The following is a 21,008-nucleotide window of genomic DNA, read 5'->3' as shown; positions in this document are numbered from 1 at the left end:
ACAATCCCTTTTCAAAGACAGGTTAAACAACTGACAGCAGATTACAGCAGTCTCAGAGCCCCCTCTGTTTTGTCTCTGGTGTATAATATCTGTTTTTTAAGGGGGGATGGGGGTAATCTGGATTCACCCACTTGCTAGAACAAATTGGGAGCTGGGTGTGGATCACATAACACACAGATTAAGGGAGAAACTAGGTGGGAAAATCAGGTCGTCACAGACAATGTTGCTAATACAACAGATTTTGGACTGCAAATCCCACAATGCAAAAGGTAAAATGAGACAGAGGAAAGTAAAACTTCACATTTTTTAACCAAACAGGTGAAAAATGATGCAATCACAGGCAGGTAAAAACGTCAATTTGTACACTGTAACAAACACGGGAAGAGGGAAATTGCTTTTAAAGTTCAGGAGAGATACAGAACAAAGTCTGCCTTCTGATAACCTCCTAGTCCTTGGTTCACTGCAATCTTGGGTACAGGGAAACTGCAGCTCATAAAATGGAGGTGAATTTTCAATGTCTTAGTAGCAACCCTTTCAAACTTGTGGTTGCTGAGGAAAGATTAGGAGTCACAGGGTTACCGGCTGGCACCACAGCCAAGAAAGGTATCAAATTAATTATGGCATTAAATCCGACCTGATGGCCAGGCTAGATTTAAGGTCACTATTGAAATTAAGCAACTTTTAGAAAGTTGCCCACTCTGCACTCCAGCTAATCCAGTGGCCTAAAAATGGCACTGACACTTGGAGATCTGAACGCTTGGAGAGATGTGTGAATGACACCCAGGCCTGGGAACAAAGGCAGTTGCCGCAGAGCAAAGTGTTGCCTCCTCTCCCAGGATGGCCACTCAGGTTGATAGCCCAAAAGGCAGGCTTCAAAAGGCAGGCTTCAAAAAGGTAAAGCCGCCTTTGAAGGGCCGCTTGTGGCAATATCCCTGAGCAGGATGCCTTTTGTTCCTGCAGACAGAGCCAAGGAAGTGGCACTTTCCAGGAATAAATAGGGCCCCTACCCCTTTGATGAATAAAGAACTTAAAAAGGACTGCTCTGCTGCCTTTAGTTTGCACAAAGAGGGTCTGCACCATCGCAAGGACTGCACCTGCTGCAGTGCTGGACTAGTGAGACTGGGACTGTGCCTGTGGCTCCTGTCCAGGGAAAAGTGGTTTTCCCACCTTCACCAATGACAGTGACTCCGAGGATCCGTCTGCTGATCTCCTGGAACCAGATCCAGGGACACGAGCTGAAGGTGCCCAAGTCCAAAAAGTGGTAGCCCTCGCAGTTGCCGTGCCACTGCCAGTCGCTGGAAACACACAGAGACAAATCTGAGACAGATTGAAGTTGCACCTGTGTCTGCCAGACTTGGGAGTGCTATTTATGACCGTATTTGTCGCACCCAAAAAACACCAGCCCCCACCAAGGATATGCATGGAGTCGTGAGAACGAGAACTCAGATGCCGCTGGACTTTAAGTGTTGCAAAGAGGACGTTGTGGGACCCCAAGTTCGGTGGTCAAAGTCGCCTCAACCCACCAGGGGATCAACCTCACTTCACCCCTGTCGACCGCACAGCAGCAAGAGCATCCGTTGCCTGTATCCCTCAGCATCAGGACCACTCAACTAAACTCAATGGCAGGTGTCCTGTAAAATTCGGAAAATGCTTCATAAACGCTCTGGTAACTGTCCAAAGTATCCATACTAAACACCTAGATCTCTGCCCTGTCCAGATTGATTGCTGAACCTGGGTTGGAGTTGCCGAAATGTTTCAAACTTTTCAAAAGTTTGCAAATTTTGTTGACCAATGCTTATTTGCGGTTGCATTTAAAAGTATATATTTAATTTAAAAGCTGTATCTCCGGGACCCTCGGTCGATTTTGATGATCACGGATTGTAAAAATTCATGAAAATATGTTCTATTTTTATAAATTGTTGTTGTGTCGCTTTCTGTTGTGCGACTCATATTCCGTGGTTTGGTGCTGTTAAATGCTTCACACCGAGATCCTTTGCCAAGTCTTACTGCTTGCAGCCACACCTAGACTTCAGGCGAACTAGACTAGGGGGTCAGTCGATAGCCGTGGTTGCTGCCCGGGCTTGGAATGCCCTTCCCCTCCACCTGCGCTCCATTCAGTGCGTAGCCCAGTTTAAGAAAAATTTGAAAACTCATCTATTCTCTAGTGTGTTATAAGTTGGTCTCTGCTCTGTCTTCCTCTGCCTTCCCCCATCGCGCCAGGATACTCCCAAGTAATAGAGCGCGCTATAAAATGGTTTATATATACATACATACATACCCAGGGTTCAGCTAAGAATCAGTGACCAATACTGACTTGACCCAAGATGGTATCAGTGAGTGTACTCCACTATAAGGCCTCACCAGCCATATCATATAGTACATGCAGATCCACACAATCTGTATGTTTATCACTTTACTCCTATTGTACAATAAAAAAAAAGTATTTGACTCTCTCCAATGCACTACTCTGTCTCCCCCTATACCTCTCTCAATATATCCTCTGCCTTCACGTTGACTCATCCCAAAGTTCATTCTACTACTAGGATCTAAAAAATAACCCCTTCTAGACTCTTCCCTCCTCGGGTCACCCCGAACCTCATTTTACTACTATGATCTCCCAAACAACCCTTCCTAAAGTCTGCCCTCCTTTGACTCATCCAAACCCCCATTTTACTATGATCGCCCTAATCCCTTTCTAGAGACTCTTCCCTCCTCAAGCTTTCCTTTCATTCCTCCCAAACCTCATCTTACTACTATGATATCCCAAATAAAACTTTCTAGACTCTTCCCTCTTGTATCCCTCCTTTATTCTATTCAATCCAACTAACAGACTTGCATGTAAATCACTCAAATTAACTCACATTTCCTGAGACTAATCCACCACTAATCGTTTTTGGATTCCTGAGTGGCGCACTACTCGCCAAAAAGCATTTTGCTATCTCGTCAAGAGTGGTAAACACTATATAAATACAATTACAATCCAGGTAAATGCTACTGTTGAGGGTAAGGTCAATTGATTGTGCCAGGAGGTACCAGAAACCACGTAAGGAGAAAGTGCTAAATAAAGATTCTGCAGATGGGGTAATTAAAAGAAATCTAGCACAGCGAAGGGAACGCGGTAGAAAGTTGTGTTTAACCTGTGTTAGTAACTTCTTCCACTTTATGATTGCAAGTAATAGCAGGAATCCACAATAGCCTCTGCAAAATACTGAAACAGTAAAGGGCACATGTGCAGCCAAATGTGTACAGTTATGTACAAAATTATTGTAAGTCAATATTCCAGTTGGATGCCCGCAAAATTACTTTATAGGTGGTTTCTGTATTTTTTAATTCAAGACATTGCTAATGTATGGCAGATTTCTGTAATAGTAGTAATGGCAATGTCTGCACCCTCGGGTTGATTACAACACACTGTACTTGGACTGTTACCTCCTGGCACTAGCTCTACCCACACAAATACCTGCTTTATCGAGCATTGGCAAAGCCACTAGCTAGCACCTTTGGGACCTATTGGCTTTTCCAATGCTTTTTGGTGATGCTGAAAACCATCAGAGAAATGTATGTATTTGTATTTGAGCTTATATAGCGCACAGCTACCCACAAAGGGTTTCCCGGCGCTTGCTTAGGGAACCCGTCCTGGTATTCCCCTGTGAGATAACCCCGGCAGGGTATCCACAAGGTGAAAGCCAGGCATCCCGCCGCGAGGGGCCGTTGTGGAGATTAAGCAAGGTATTGCCCAGAGTCGCAGAGTGTGAACCCGTGAGTTGAGAAGGCACCGGAGCGAGAATTATCGAGTCCGTGGAATTTTTGAGCCCAAGACCCGCCGAGGCGGGGAATTGAACCCTGGTCCAGGGCCGATCTCAGCTTCCGGGTCTGCCACCTCTAACCCCTGAGCCACACTTCTCCACCGGCGTATGCCGGTGCACTTTATTACTGGGGGGAAAAGGTGTAAAGATGTGCTTCTGTTAATTGTCACTTCATTCAGTAGATGCATGCTTGTATCATTATGCATGCACGTGCCTACAGAAAGACGTGAGCGAGTTTTTATTTATTTTTTGACCGATTTAAGAAGATGGCTGGTGCACTTAGATTGGTCGATAGTAAAAACAAATTGCAAACCCACCTGTTAAAGTAACAGTTTGTAAGCATTTAATTTCCTGACTTAAGCATAGAGGTGATTTCCCATCAAAAAATACCCTGTGGGCAACTCTACATTACCTGCTATGTCAAGCCTGTCCCTGTACAGTACGAAGCTGGCACTATCATGAACATGAGGCATACCAACTTACCAAGGCATCTTGAAACAGACTGTCCATATACTAAAATTGGCTGCAAGGTCTTACGGTAGGTGCAGTGTTATCAGAAAAAACGTAGGTACACATCCATACCAACCTCATTACCTAAAAGCCCTGCTTTGTGGTGCCATTGAAGAAGTCGGTCTTACCCATAATCTGATTTTCCAGTTCATGCCTATGCAGTAATTAACGTTTCTATTAATGGCAGTGCACTGCAGTGAGACTTCTCAATTTAGATGGGAATGTTTATGCCTTGTGATCAAACACGTTCGTATCGATGCTGTGTCGAACCCCCAGGTGTTTTGAGACCTACTGTTCACCAGTGGTCAAATGATAACTTGCACAGCGGCACACATGTTGGGCACAGAACTATATATGTTTTAATTAATGTATTTATCATTTTCCAAAACAGAAATAAAAGACAAAAAAAGAGAAACATACATACAACAAAACCCACACAGTGGGAAAATGAAACATTACACAGTTAAGACATCAAAAAGTTTCAAAAGGGGTACATCAGAATAACCAGATACTAGCATGACGCAAATAGTGAGACAAACCAGGCGGGAACAGAAGTATTTAAAAACATACTCAGCCACTGGAAGGTGACTTTTTCACAGCAACGACTGTCAAAAGTGCATTTCTTATGTGTCTTACAGAAAACATATATATAACTGTTATAAAAATGTGAATACATCACCCAATATTTTCTGCTAGACATACATAGAGTACTAGACAACAGCATATTTAAAAAGGATTTTACTGCAATTGTGGAAAAGGTAGACATTTTAAATACCTTCCATTAGCTCCACCCTGTAATGTGGTTTGTGGCAAGTTGGTTCTGATAGGCTTCCCCAGCTTTTTGGTGTTGCGATCCTCAACACAAAGTAAACGGACTTTTGCAATTTGCAAAAGGCTCGTTTTTATCGGCAGGATTTTATTAATTGTGTATTTTTATGTAGTACTTTAATGCACATGGGTGGTGGTCACGAATCTAAAACATTTGGTTGTACTTGAGGGTACCAGGATGTGGGTACAGCAAGGCCCAAGTTAAAATATACCCCGTGTTTGTGTAGGTCAATGACAGAAGGATGGAGTAATATTTTACATTGGTAGAGCTGATAAAAGCCTTTGCTGCACTTTAGCAATAATGGGAGCTGTGGCACGTTGCAGTGCTATGTACAAAAGGCTGGGTCTTCCATCAGAACTAGACTTTCAGGAACTACGTTTTTCAGAACATTTCTGGTGGCCTGGCAGATCTGATTCTGTGTCTGCCCTCCAGCCTATAAGTTCGGAACACCAAACATGTACAGAGGGACCCATGTCAATCTTTTGATTGTGTCATCGCTAAAAAGGAACTAACTTTAAAAATACTTTAAAAAAAATAGGTTTTCCTGGTGTAAGAAAAAAATGTTACTTGCACAGAAAGCCATGGCTGACTTGTTTTTAAAAAGGACTGCTTTTGTGGCGTGTTGTGCTAGTTTGCTGAGTAAAGTCCAGCAAACTAGCACATCATATAAAGCATATCAAGTCCATTTTGTGTGACAATGTAAACCTGTGATTGCACAAAAGTTGGTATTCACCCTGAAAGGTCTTTTGTGCATTTCCTCATTTAACAACCACACTTGTTGTCACATGAGGAAATGTGGCCTTGTGGTGTAGCTGCAAAGTTTGGTTTGGGAGGGGACGGGCTAGCTTCTTAAATCAGCTTCCCCATTTGGCTAACGAGTTTAAACCCGGTCAAGTCTGTGCTTTAGTTCCTACATTTGACAACATAAAAAGAGACTTATGGCTAGTATTATGTGTTTTTATAAATATAAAAGAACAGAGTCATTGTCTATTGCTTGGTAGCCTGAACGAGTTTCACTTAACAATGTTGCACTCTGAAGTTAGCTCGAGAAGTAAAAGTACAAAAATATTATATTTCATAACATTTAAATACCCCTTTTCATGGGGGAATCCTAAAAACTTCCAATCAGATATACACAAAGTATTGAGGCTTCAATGCAGACTGTGGGGTAAACTGTAAGGCAATCTGGTGGTTATTTATCACAATAGTGACCGTTATCTTGCTGGAATAAAAATGGGCGATTCTCCCTACGAGATGTGATTGCCGATGATGCAGCGCAGGACACGTAAGGTTATTTTCATGACATGAATATGTGTGGGCCAAATATATTCTACAACACACAATACGAGGTATAATTGAGAGGACGGAGTGGTGAGCAGGATGGGGGTCTACCAGAGGGCCATTCTCAGCAGGTGCAGTCAAGCATGTCACTGAGGTGTAGTTGCTGAAAGGGCACTCCAATGGGGAAACCAAACTTGGATTTTCAATATAGAGAGTGATAATGGCCCACATTTTCCAACAAGTCCCATGCTACTAAACATAGAATTTTGCTTCCATATCAGAAATTCAGTTTTCAAATGAGGCTAGTCCTGGAATAAACCCCTCCACCTCCTTACAAGAGCTTCCCAACTTGAAGTACTATTGCATCTTATGGGTGGGTGGCATGAGAAACACATACTCAAACCACAAACCTGTTAAATGTTGTATACAATCACAAATGTAAACCATAGATTCCAACAGGGCATTGGAGTAGATTCCTATGAGTAACAAAACCGCAGTCGCTAATCCTTCCTCGGAGGATCACAATCACCTCAATATATACACATACACACACATGCAAAGAGGGCCTGTTTTGAGTTAATCTCCGGACCCTTGAGAAAGAACACAAGACCAGGCAGACTTCCCAACTTATATCTATGAGGTATAATAAAAAAGCCACAGTCCTGCAGGAGTTCATTGATAACTTCCCCCATTGGGGAAGGGGGGTTGCTTCACAGGCTTGGCACGAGCTCATCTTCAGTCCCTTCAGGTGTCCCATAGATGACTGAACTATCACAATTCTGTGGTCCATTGAAGGATAAGGAGAAACGATAGGGTCTGAGCCAGCAGACCTCTCTCAGAGATGTATAAACTCTGGCAGACATCCAGCTGTAGCCAATCAAATGTAATGAATGAGTGTCGCTCAACGAATGTCGATCCTAGAGATGAAAAATGAGGTTTAGAATTTGTAAATGTTCTACTTTTCCGGTCAGGAGAGAAGTTCGATAAGCAGAGCCTTCACATCCTCGATGCGGTGAGTGGCTCCTTGCTCCTCAGTTGTGGCACTGGTCCCCAAGAGTGTGACTTTCCGCTTCTCTCCAACTCTTTGCAGTGCCAGTTGTTGGTGCATTTCGGAGATGGTCAGTGCATCTGCCTTATCCTAAAGAAAGAGTGAAACCAAAGAAACGTTAGCTGTTGGGCCGCAGACCAACAAAAATATGGAGGACAGCATGTGTGTTACTGGTGTGGTTTGTCAAGGGGCCACGGCCACAGGGATTGGTTCTGGCAGTGGATGAACACTCAGACGGGACTGTGACATGTATGCACGAACCTGTAATTCAAACCTATAACATGCAACAACACTAAAATAATGCAACTTTGGCCCTCGCCCTTCCCTAGTGATACAGTTTACTCATGGCAGCCCCAAAAAAGTAATTTAATCTGTGCATGCCAAAAGTAGGCTCATCAGTGGATTATTCTTGTGGAGGTTGCTTTACTACATGCGACCACTCTGAATGTGCACGAAAAGAAACACCTGACTGCAAATTCTGCTACTGATGGTTAGAGCTGCTTGTTCAATGCACGGCTCGGCTCTCTCTTGGCCTGCTGGGTCTTCCTGTTTTGAGAGAGTTGCCAACCCCCTTCCCTCACCCCCCCCCTCTTTACATAAGAGCTAATTGGACAAGGCCGCACTTGATGAGGGTCTACTTTTAAGGTACATGCATGTGTATGCATTGTGTTGGCATTTACATAGGGCTAACACTAAGGAGCAACTGCGAGCTGTACATGTAGGAGAGTTTTACATGTTTTCACCTCACATATTTACCATTGCATTACAGTTCACATATTTAAAGTTTTTTCTTGGGCACAAGGCGACTATGTGACAACCACAAATGCAGATTTTCTAGTCAAGAAACGAAGGTGAAAAAACAGGTTCAGAAGCCTGCAATTTAACTACTAGATCAGATCTTGTGTTTATGCAACTGCTCTCAAGGTCTATGCACCTCTGGCGGGCTTTGTACCTGCTTGTTTGCTAGGACCACCAAGGGCAGCTCCTCTGCATCTTCGAGAAGTTGGTGCAGCTCCTGTCTGGCCAGGAGGAGCCGTTGATGATTGGCAGAGTCCAGCACGAAGACAAGCACTGCCGCCTTTTTCAAGTACAGGTTCCAGTAGCTGCGAAGGTTCAAGCTCCCTCCAACTGTAGCAAAGAATTCAAAGTTAGCCACACTTCATGGGGGATGACATGAGCTGCGTTTCTGGTGCCTACGAAGGCAGCACATGATGCAAACTAGATACATGTGCATTGAATAGTCAATGTAACAAGTTAGTCAGGGGCTACTAACCAATGCATCCGTTAGTCAATCGAACCTTCAACTGATCATGGAGATTGATCGCTTTATGCCCACTCACTCTGTAATCTTTAAACAGTTCATCCTGCTTTGGGCTTGATTACAACTAGCTCTGAGGGGTACATGCAATGTTGGGCGCCAGATTGAGTTGGATACTCCCACGTTTGGAATTTATCTGGTACTTGTTAATGTTTTTACGTGTTACTAAGATCCTCATGTCCTGGTAAATACTGCTCCCACCACATTAATTCTGGCAAATTTGACCCGCCAAAAATTGATCAAATAATCACCAGGTGTGTTAAAGTCTGCACAGCTGGTAACTCCAACCTCTGTTCGAAGGGGCTTGTGGAGGGCTCAGAATTTAAAGGACCAGTTGCAGTCGGGGCCTTTGTTTCGTACTGCAGTACAGCATCAACAACACCCCAACTTTATGAACCAACTCTCCCCAAGGCTACAAATGGGTTTTTTGTTATGTGGGTTCCTCTACGGAGACAGGTGCTCCATCTGGATAGGTCACTGTAATCAGATCTTTTAGTAAACCTAATTTACCGGGCTCTAGAAAGACAGCACCATATATGGTAGAGGTCAAAAACATCAACTTGGGTTGTTTTCTTCTTCAGCAGATTACCCTTAAGAGATAAGGAACTGCTGGCTATGGAGAGAGCTTTTAGCTGTGCTATCTCTGGGGTTCAGCGTGCAAAGCGACAGGACGAAGTCCATAGTAATATAGAAGTAAACATGTACGCATTCCAGCTTCCACCCAGTTATGTACATATGCTGGCAAAATCTTTTTTTCTAAAAGTGAGCACACTGGCAGAAATATTTTAGCATTTCTACAGGAAAAAGAAAGGTGCAAATTCCTGGAAAAACCTAAGAAGATTACAAGAGCAGAGAAAACGTACATTGTTTCTCAATGTATTTTCAAAAACAGTTAAGCAAAATATATCCAATGGCCTCCCTTTCACCTGCATTTTTCTACGGCCCCCTCTCAGTCCGGATTACAACCGCGGCCATCTTGAACAGACACTGCTGATCATGTGAAGATGCGGAGTGCCTTAATGCCTCACACACCTCGTCTTAGCGCCTTTTCTGCGTTTGAGCCCCGTGGAGCACGTCTGCTTGCCACATTCAGTCATGCGAGTGAGAGAGAGAAGAGAAAACCTCCACTAATTCGAACTACCCCTTACCTGTCAATACTCATGCCTATGCCCTTGTTCTATCCAGCCTTAAACATAGCTGAGCAGCCACTACAATAAGTCAGTAACTCAGCTGCTGCCAGTTTTGTTGCTAGCGCCACGTTTTGGCCTCTGTCATTGAGATGACTTGCAACAATTTCCTTCTGCCCAGAAGGGCAGGTAGAGATGGGAAGATCTGGAAAAAAATTCCAAAAGCCTTCCATAAGCCTTGTAGAGTCACTCAGTTCCCCCTTATTTTATACTGCTAATACATTGTGGCCCTCTGTTCAGTTATCATCGATTTGTGCACTCACGTTACCCTATGCAGATTCTAATGAGTTTTGTGGATTTTAGTTCAATGTAAATTCTTACTACAGGACATAAACTAACTCTGATTGAATGCCGTCCAGTAAGAATACAAATTGCCAAAAACGTGATGGAAAAGCTTGTCTTAATGCTTCTTAACCCTTAAGAATCTAAGATGCTTTTCTATCAGTTTTCGATCAAATGCGCCCGTACCAACAGCAGCCCAACTATGGGTGAATCAGCCTCACCCCACTAGTAGCAACCCATATGCTCTTTTGCCTTATTGTCACCCGCTGCTTGGATCTCTGGGCACAGCACACAAGGGAACGCACTTGTCATAATGAGTGAAAATAAAAATTGTTAAAAATGAAGGAAATGCTTTAACTTGTGCAAAGGTGCAAGCAGTTTAATATGCATACAGCAATGATGGCTGAACTGGGCCATGCCCCGTGTGGTACTGGTTGCTCTTTTACACATTACTAGAGTCCAGGGTTCCATAACTGAGCGGAACAGCTTCCCTGGAGCAGAAGGTACCCCATTCTTCCCCCACCACAAGTATGCCCTTTGACGTCCCAGCTAATATGACTGCCTTACTCCCAATTAGAATGATTGGAAAGTTCTGAGTGGTTGCTTGTTTTGTTAAGCAATTTTGTATGGCAAGGACATTGGATGCGGGTGTTAAGAGTGCTTTACATAAGAACTAGGACACTACATACGTAAATGACCTCACACAAGCATTACATATAGAGAGGCACGCTGCAAGAATGCAAAATTACATGAGCTTTGCAAAATATAGACAGCATTAACATGGGTCAGTCCATTGTATTAGTCAGCAATAATCCTTCAGCAGAATCATGAAAAGATACGGTCAGAAGGTGTATAGTCATGATGAGAGAGTGTACGTGTAAAGCTCCCAGGTTGATAGAGTAATCGGATAGCAGAGGTCTGACAATTTGGAGTTTTTGAGTAGTATATTAAGTGACGGAAAGCAAGAAGAGGACAGAACAGAAAGAAGGGATCACAGTGAAGGGCTAGACCTAACAAAATATTAAAAATACCAAGCACAAACAGTCCAAGAAGAAGCTGAGAAAGGGTCAGAAGAACAGGATCTAATTAAAATAACTTTCGAAGAGTAGGGCTTTCTATTCAGTCTTCAATATAGACATTGAACTGGCGGTTCGTAAGCCTGTAGGCAAAAAGTCAAAGATTCTGGTAGGAAAGACTGGTCAAGAGAGAGCTGTAATAGTCAATCCTTGACAAGAGTTTTAAGATTTTAATTCAGGGGAGGAATAGTGAATACTCTAAAGCAATCTTGATTGAAAGCGTGCATTTCTGGCCGTAGTGTTTATTTGTATTTGAAGATGGAGTCTTTTGTCGAGAATGACACCCAGGTATTTGGCGCAGTCAATGATGGTAGGTTTGCAGTCAGGGACACTAACTGGATCCACCCATGATTAAACTGGAAGCAGGGATTCGAAAGAAGAGAAGATGGATTGAGTTTAAATGGTAATCCAGTCTTGAACAATTTTAAAGTAGGGGCTAGATGAGAAACGTCACAGGGATAGAAAACATTTTAGGTACACCTATGTATTATTTACATATTAATGATAAAAGATCCTCTAGTTCGATAGTATAACTTCCAAGTTGTTTTGATAATCAAGGTAAACAGAGTAGGGGCCAAAGCAGAACCCTGAGGAACTGCCTGGGTTAAGGAAACGGACTATGGAGGCATGAGTCCGTTTTTAACCTCTTTTTATTTACTTTTGAAGTACAGTATTAACCATGAAACATAGCACTATCAAGACATTATATTTACAAATCAATACACCATTCCCTAACACCTCCACCCCCCCCCCCCCCCCACACACACACACACAATTTACTGTCTGGTGGTCCTGTAAAGCTCTCTTAATGCCACATCTCCGCGGAGGTCGAGATCATCACATATTCTGTCACTGTGGACATTCCTCTCATTCGATAGTTTCCCCCATTTCGGGGGGGGGGGGGGGTAAATGGGTGGAGGGAGGAGCCTCTACCTTCATAAATTACATGTTTAACCTTTACAATCTGTTTGGCATGTAGGATGCGAGTATACAGTGATTCACGGTGTCAAATGCAGCAGATAAATTGGGTAGGACTGAGAAGAGGTGCCTGAATTCATTTTGACAAGTGTGTCGTTCACGATGTGGAGTAGAGTGGTGTAGGTGCTGAAAACTTAACTTAAACCTTACTAATACAGGAAGTCATTCTCTCAAGTAAGAGGCATTGCAACACACTACTCTGTACTTTTACAAGAAAGGGGAGGCCAGAAACATGGTGTAAATTATTATTATTAGGATTGCTTGCGTCTACAGATGGTTTTTGAGAAGTGGGGTGACTTGGCAAATCTTGAAGAAGTCAACCCTCCTACACAGAATTTTGGGACACTCCAATATGGCAACTTTGAAGTGGTTTGTTAAAAGACCTTCTCCGAGAGCCTAAGCCACACCATTAACTGTCACAGCTTTCTGGTCTCTTCCTAACACTTCAAGGGGGAGTCCATCATGTGACTGGCTCCAGAGGTTTGTCCTCTTCCCCTTTGTTCTCATTTGGTGAGCATTCCCAGTTCTCGTGCAGAGTAAAAAGTAATTAGTATGTGCAGAGTCTGTTCAGATGACGAGACTCAGCAAAAGTCCAAAAACCGGGAAGTCCAAACAGTCAAAATCCAGGGGGTTTATTGGGTCATAACCACTTTCCTACTGTAACCATAGATCTGCAGGTAGAGTGTATATTCAGTTGTGAGTCAGGGAGGTATGACAACGACTACTTAATAGAACTGAACATATACTTCCAATTTAGGGGACTGGTATTCAAATCTTAATGGAGAAAGGGGTATTGTTAGCACGTGTGACCAATTCAAATAGTTTAGAGCAGTTCTTAGTTATGCTGATTAAAGATCTGAAATGAGTAACCTCTATATTGAAGCCGTTTCTTCTGTAGAGTCATCTGGCTGCCCGAAGACAGTCCAGGTTATGGGAGGAAGGAGACTGTCTTTGTGTCTTCTCAAACTATTTTAAGGATTCCTTTCTGCGAACAGATCTTTAATGAAACATGGGACAGAGGGGTTGAGAATTTTCTTTTTGCTCTTGAAAGCATAAAGCAACTTAGAAAATGGTTGAGGTGTTGATGTCGGCATCAGAGCTAATAGGAGGGAATATTGTTAATATGACAAAACCATTTTAGTTCTTTTTTGGATTGTTTACAAGTTACAAAATTAGAGAGGAGTAGAGAGACTGTGATAAAATGATGATCCGACTAGACTACAGGTACAGGATCTTCTACAGTAAGCAGACCCATATCATATTATCAGGTCCCGATTGAAGGCTTTGATGTGGGTAGGTCTAATGGAGTGTTTAACTAGGTAATTATCAGAAAACAGTTTGACTGCAGAACCATCAGGGTTATCCCAGTGAAAGCTGAAATATCGAAGAAATGTCCCATCATGACAAATTGATTGGCTGGTTCTGAGTACTTGCACTTCTTGATAAATGATGCATTGTCCCCCAGTGAATGGTAGATAACATTGAGAGAAATAGGGGAATTCTATAGTGAAGTGAGTTCTACAGTCCAGCACTGAAAGGAGAAAAAAAATAATTGGGTACCACTTTGCTTTGCACTGGATAGCATCACTTTAAGGTACTGCAACCCCTACCCTATTCCTACCTTTGCAGTTGCATCAGATGATACAGTAATTCAGAAAGCAGGAGATCTGTAAAAAAATGTGGGTATCACTGAACCAAGTCTCCGTGGGTACCGGCACTTCTCAAGAGAAAAGCAATACTTTTAATTGGAGAGTACCGGCACTTCTCAGAAACAAGCAGGTATTCTGTCAGAGTACCTGCACTTCTGTTTTTCCATTTCAAGCACTGGTTACGGGTGACAATTGTGCTACCATCTTTCAGTTTGTTGTTTACCGCGGATTGACAGTGACGCATGTAGCGCAGAGATGAACTGATAGTTTTAGTGTGCTGTGTTGACTAGGCCGGAATAATATGAGATTAATATATATATATATATATATATATATATATTACTGCTATCTCTGCAGAGTCTAACGTTTAGTTATGTGAAGGTATAGTTGGGATTGTACCTGATGAGATGACAAGGCAAGATAAATAAGGACATGGATGGTACAAGGAAAGTATGTGGCATATCCATCTTGTAGATTACGAATGCCAGTGTTGATGAGATATTGATGGACTCTATTGGGACATAGTTCCAAAAGGGTCAGGCTAGGAACTAAGCTGCTCTTCGGTATCATACACCATGTTTACTGATTTATCACGTGGGGTGGTGATAACTTTATGAGATTACAAAAATACAGAACTAAAAGGGAGACATTAAATGTTCCAGGTGCATAATCTTTGAATTAAGAAGATCGATTTTGTGCTGGAGGTTGGGTTCAACCAATAACGATCCTCATTATACTCCTTAGCATGTGAAGCGTGGTAGTCATTGAATCAGATAAATACAGAGGCTTGTCTGGACAAGAAACACACGGTGAATGAGTAGAAATGCTTGCTATTTACTAGATTATCTTGTTCAGAACTACTGCTATTTAGTCTATCCTGAGAGCTTCTCTCTCTGCCTCTGTATTCAGGTCTGAATCTTCATTATTGAGGGCTAGACTCTGAAATCGGATTGGAGACAGTCTTTGGGCTCAGCTACTTCTGCCTCTAAAATTATGTCTGTATCACAAATGTTATTCTTGGGGCTATCGCCACTACCTACCTGAGAAGAAATTCTCATTCAAGGAATGCAGTGTGTCAACATCTCATCGGGTAGGTAAAGAGGTGAACACAAGGAAGTGGGAGAGAGAGGCAGAGGAGAAGAGAGCACCAGCAGGAAAGGTTGTGGGGGTTAGCGAGGCGCAAGTGAAAATAGGCTGGTTTACTGCAGAGGAGGGAGGAAAAGGAAAAAAATAATAAGGAATCATGGAAGAAAGGGAAAATGAGTGGGGACTAAGACTGGAGAACATTGTGGGAGAGAATGTGGGGTACAGTCAGGAGGTAGAAGTCTGGCATGATAAATAGAGAGGTGAGAGTTAGAAAGGGAGAGTAGAATCACGTTCACAGAAGGGTACTTAGAGTGTGCAGTCAGATACGAAGGGTGGGGATAAAGTTGCTGTGTGTTGCTTCGATGGGGAGAAGGATAGGGAGTGCAGAGAAGAGCAAGAGAGAATGAGCTTCGTTATAAAGCGTGGAGCAGCCGTGAAGAGGAGGAAGGAGTTTGAGTCATCTATTGGGGCCCACGGAGAGTCTGTCGAATTGAAAGCATGCTCTGATTCCACATGAGTAGAAGAATGTGTGATGAGGAATCCACAGCATAGCGGCAGAGCAAGTGGGCTGGCGAGCAGGTGGAAAGCAGCTCAGTGAGACTAGGCTTAGATAGGGCAGGGTTGCGACCCAACAATGAAGGAAGGAGAGTGGGAGGTTTTTTCAGGGGACTGAGAGGTGTACCCCCACTTTCCGCTCATGGGTAACAAAGTTATAATCCCTACGAATTCAGCCTTTGATACTTACTTGGAAAGTAAGTGGTAATTCCATAAAGTCAATCACATTCAAAACTCATTTTCGAATCCACCGTTCAAGAGTCAATTCATGCTGCACAGGACAGTGTATCTGTTAGGAAGAGAGCTACTGAGTAGGGAAAGGGAACACAACGTCTGCTTCTCTGGACAAACCTGCCTTCTTTATTTTGAAGGGATACTATCGTTTTGACAAAAAAATGTTACTATGTCAACAAATTTCCATTCTTGCCATCTAAGACAACCCTTGCTCCTCCCTTAACCTGTGTCACTGACAACAATGCTTTCATTCTCACATTGTGTTCTCAGGGTCTTATCCTGAGGATCGCAATGAGAGAAGTTTCTGTTTATACTGTGCGAGTACAAATTAACAAACATAACCCACTCTCCCAATTCTGGTCAAGTCGCCTGCTTCTACTTCTGTGACCTAAAAGGTATATGACCTACTCCGAGTTATGCTATACTCCTTCCAGTTTGATCTGAAAAAATTATAACATATTGAGTACTGCCGTAAACAACATGGCCTTTCCCTACCAGTGATCACCCAATCTACTTACCTTCCAGGAAATCCACCCTGAAGGCTTCTGTAGTGATGCTTACAGAGTTGAAGCCCTGAGTTGGTGCTGTGCTTGCCTTTGTGGTGTCACTGTGCATCTTCTGAAGAATACTGCTTTTTCCTGCCCCATCCAGACCCAATACCAGAACCTGCCGGCTGGAGACCACCCCCTGTAACAGAATAAGAGATGGCATGAGGCAAAACAGGTAGCCTTTGGTGACACACTCTCCAGGAAGGACTAGAGATTGCGTATGCAAATTATATAGACGTTATTTAGATAAGCGAGGTCTGTAGTTTCAGAGCAGTGTGAAAGGACGCACAGCAGCCAGGTTACGGTGTAGATTTCATTATTATTCAATTAAGAATACAGCACATGTGTGTGTGACCCTATCCTCGTCTCTCGTGTCCCCCTCTTGGGTTTATTGTCACTTCTCCTGCGGGAAATTCCTGACGTGGGTGCGGCGTTTGATGCACTGGAGTGCTGACCTTTGGGCCAGTGTCTCTCTCTGCACCATTGCACAATCATGAGATTGTGGGGACCCAAATAAACTCCACATCTTTTATATTTTTAATGCCAGCCAGAACAATGGAGATGCACCTTGGAAACTTTTTGTGACATGCCTTTTTCTTTGTCTCTCTCTTGGACTATAACACGCCAGCCAAGGGGTGAGAGACTGGAACTTTCTGTTACGAAAATTTCCCTTCACCCAATGTTCTGACCATATGCCCAGAACATTCCCAAATCTGATCCCTCAGTGGCTAGTGTCCCAGCAGGAGTTGCAGGAGGCTTTAAGACTGTAACTTCAAAGTCTGGTTTTTAATCAGGCCCTAAGCAAGAAATAGTCCTGCTTGATGAGGGGGCTAAATTTAAGGAAATGTTGAAGGCAACAATGAGGCCTACCTTTCAAAGAGGACCAGCGATCCCTCCGCAGGCAAATGATTCCTGGGGGTACATGGGGACCCCACATAAAAAAAAAACATTTACAACTAAGTGCATGCCTAAACAGTCTGGTAAATGCAGAAAACAGTATTCACAGAAGGGGCTTAGAGGCAGAGTTCATCTGAGTAATGGCGAGAGGAAGTGGCATGCTTATATTTAGGCTGGAACAGAGGCCAAACAAATACTTGTCAGAATATCATTGGCAGAGGCATTCGAATCATGCGCATCTGCTGTATTCCCCACATAATTATGGATTTGCCGCACTTTGACTCACAGTCATCTACATAACTTGCAAATTTTAAGGAAATAAAACTGTGTCAACCTCAAAGTTACTAATAAACCCAGCCACACTAGATGCAGCAAAGTGGCTGGCCTTTTGTTGAACATAGGTAGGTCACTTTTAGGTTGATATATACAATATATTTACGTGTTAGACAGATGTTAGTATGGTGAAACCTTTACCTATACAATGTTAATGTGTAAAATGGGAAATAGTGAAGTAATACTACTTCAAAATGTGCTACATTACAATACGTATTTTAGTAAATCTTTCTGCAAAATTGTGCCCTCCCTTATTCAGGTGGGCCTGGTCATATTTAACTAGTGCCCGCGCACTCTTACTCTTGTGTCCACTGTCTTCCTACATGAATTAGTAGTAATGTGAGTGACAGCCCCGTCATCAAGTTACGATGTCGCATTGGCTATTAACCTATCTCTAACTAGCCAGCATATCCACAATCTGTGCGCCAACACTACCCTATCTGTTTGGATTTAAGGAAGTCCATAGTAACTTGCATTCGCCCTAAAGTCCCCTTCTTTGTGGCAAGAATGTTGGTTCTGAGCTCATCGTCCACGCATCATGGGACTTTTACAGCGTGTGGCGAGAAAGATCACACGATCCCAGACAGAGTGAACCGAAGGAGAATTACATCGGTTCCCTCTTCTCAAATATTAAATATGCAGATGGACAAGTGATAGGGATGGTGGGCATATGCCAGAGCTTTCCAAACTGTGTGTCCCGACACAGTACTGTGTCGCCTGCAAAGGGTAGGTGTGTCACAGGATGATACCAGTATTAATAGGCACTTAGCACATAACTGCTGCTAATTAGGAGGCATTCCTTTGAAAGTGTGTCCGCAAACACCGCCCCAGCAGCGAGGAGTCCCTGACACTCTGCTCTATGGGGGCCGGGAGATTGACAACAAAACAGTAAATGGTCTTTTAAAGACCTGCGAAGTACTGGGGTGTGGCTGTGTGTGTTCAGGAAGCTGTCTCTGCCCAGGCTGACACACACACACGGGGATGAGGGGACAGACAGAGGGAGGGAGACAGAGGGAGGGAGACAGGAACGGAGACAAAGGGAGGGAGACAGAGGGACGGAAACAGAGGGAGAAAGACAGAAAAGGGGAGGAGGGCGACAGGGAGCGAGATAGAGGGAGCAAGACAGACAGAGGTAAACAGACAGAGGGAGACAGAGATGGAGGGAGACAATTAGAGAGATGGAGGAAGAGAGAGAGGGAGACAATTAGAGAGCGGGAGACAGAGTGAGTGAGAACCCCCCCCCCCCCCCCCCCCAAACCACCTTAGGTGGTTCAGGCTCGCTCGCTAAACTGCCTTACTGTGTCCCAAAATGATGCATCTCCAAAAAGTGTGTCACCAACATGAAAAGTTTGGAAAGCTGTGGCATATGCTATAACGCTACGTTATAATCTAGTATCACAGATGGTCAGTTAATGCAGACATCGTCACCCTTCTCGGGCAATAATAAAAGCGCTTTGGTCACGGTCACTCCTATATTTACCATCTTTTGCAACGTCCCAGGGGACAGTTAGCTCTCAGGACCTTCTCTCCCTTTTCCCACTCACTCAGTCCCATAGTAACCTGATCCACCTCTGGCACCTCAGTTGCCCTGGTGAGTTGCTCTTCTATCAGTCACACTCTTCGACCCCTACGGGTGCCACTTTTGGTTTTCGGGCACATCCATTAATACTGCCCCCAACCTACTTAGGCAAACTTGATTTTTTGCTCAGTGTTTACTCTTGCCACAAAACATCCTTAAAGAACGGTTTAGAATGTGGCGTCACTACTTCTGCCTCTTAGGAGGGGGACCTCTCCGTAAGCCTCAACTCCCCGTAGTTTCCCCGCCCCTGCTCTCTGAAGGGTGCTCATCCCGGTTGCCTCTCGGAGAAGGGGCGCCCACTTTGCCTCCCCACTTTCCCAGAAGTGCAGCCCTCGGGATTCCCCCTTCAGCCTCGTGCCCCTCCTTCTCTACTTGCTTTACCTCCAAAGGGGAGTTCTTCGCCCCTGTTCTGTGCCTCGCGGGGCTCCCTCTTAACTCCCGCTTCCTTCTCGGACTCCCGTATCGGCTCCAGGCGATGACCAGCATGGAGCACAGGGCAGCCACCGCCCCCAGAGCCAGGGCTAGCAGCCGGGTGGGCGGCATAGAGGGTCAACGGCTTCCGACCTGTCACTGCCGAGCCTGGGGCGGGGCAAGGATCTTTTGGCACTACCACACCAGGGGGCGTGTCAAGACAACGTAACAATCACGCTAGGGGCGGGGACACAACATGGTCCAATTAACAGCCTTCACATCCCCACCAGGGGCGGGGCTACAATTGATCTCACATACAACCCAACCCATACGTCATAGATGTACAGATAGCCTTATAAAGCGGTTGGAGGCGTATCGGTCTGTTACGACAAGCCTTCCCTTATTCCCTCGGCCCGGCGCTGTCACTGACAGGTGTCCAGTCCCCGACATCGCTCCTGCGACCATCGTCGCACTGCATGCGGGTACCACTTCAGGCGTGAGATCGCATTTGTTGTGGTAAATCCATGTATCCAATAAAGTTTTAAAGACATTTTATTGCAGAATATTTTCTCCAGCAAGCGGGAGCAATAGCATTCAACATCCAGTAAGTTCTCCAGCTCATCCAAAAGATGCCTGGTTACACATTCCCATTACATCACACCATTCGAATTCTACTTATTCCTATCTATGGGTTCCCTAACAGGACAAACTAAGGTTACATTTGAATAATAATAAACAATGCAACAGGAGTACCTGGGCATTTCGGGGGTTGTCTCTGAAACACAAGGGTTTGAGTTCAATATCGGAGCCACAGGTATTTTCCCCAGTGTTGAAGTTAAAGGTAAGACTATCTAGCGTGTATGGCATACTCTCAATCTCTGCCTCACCAACAGCGGAAGTGTATTGAAAAAAAGTACGGAAACTGTGAAGCTGCGCGCAGTGGGTGTGGGGGGTCTAAGGCATAATCATTTTTTTTATATACATACTTGTAGTGAAGTCGTCGAATATGACACACAAGGCGTAATGAATTATAAATTAAGATTTATTGGAAATATAAGAGCTTGTGGGGAATGTTGTGTCGTGTGGGGGGGTCCACAGGTAGGGCTAGTGATGACCCTACACTCGGGGGCACTCTGGGGCACTATGTACTTGGCACGTGGCACAGGCCTAGGATGAAACACACGGACACTGTGGGCTGTGTTAGTTGCTGGTCACGTCGCCGCCAACTGGCGTACGTGTGCTTGCAGACCCTTTTATTAGCCGGGTCACGTGGTTCTACGCTGTGCGCCTAGTGCGCCACTAGCGTAGGACAACTACAACATAACATTCCTCACCAACCATAAAATAAAACAAAACAAAAGATCAGACAGTTCTGCTGGGCACAGTTCAGGACACCATCGG

General features: G+C 44.1%; 1 protein-coding gene across 1 annotated transcript; it reads right to left on the bottom strand.

The window, feature by feature from the left end:
• Positions 1 to 4,652: 4,652 nt before the first annotated feature.
• ARL10 (ARF like GTPase 10) lies at positions 4,653 to 19,801 on the bottom strand. Its single transcript, XM_086931752.1, has 4 exons — positions 19,578 to 19,801; positions 16,358 to 16,526; positions 8,427 to 8,602; positions 4,653 to 7,564 (listed from the first exon to the last, which is right to left on the bottom strand). Exons 1-4 carry the CDS (start codon positions 19,737 to 19,739, stop codon positions 7,394 to 7,396), a joined length of 678 nt encoding a protein of 225 aa, XP_086787878.1. The 5' UTR covers positions 19,740 to 19,801; the 3' UTR covers positions 4,653 to 7,393.
• Between the last annotated feature and the right edge of the window lie 1,207 nt (positions 19,802 to 21,008).

The sequence above is a fragment of the Lissotriton vulgaris genome, chromosome 7 (genome assembly GCF_964263255.1).
Source record: "Lissotriton vulgaris chromosome 7, aLisVul1.2, whole genome shotgun sequence".
Lineage (NCBI taxonomy): Eukaryota > Metazoa > Chordata > Amphibia > Caudata > Salamandridae > Lissotriton > Lissotriton vulgaris.
Note: the sequence above shows the minus strand (reverse complement) of the source record. Positions and strands in the feature narration are given on the sequence as shown.

Coding starts and splice junctions, on each gene's coding strand:
- ARL10 (XM_086931752.1), bottom strand. CDS start 19,739: ATGCCGCCCACCCGGCTGCTAGCCCTGGCTCTGGGGGCGGTGGCTGCC. Junction 8,603..16,357: donor CAGGGTGGATTTCCTGGAAG/GTAAGTAGATTG, acceptor TCTTTGCTACAG/TTGGAGGGAGCTTGAACCTT. Junction 7,565..8,426: donor TGGTCCTAGCAAACAAGCAG/GTACAAAGCCCG, acceptor CTCTTTCTTTAG/GATAAGGCAGATGCACTGAC.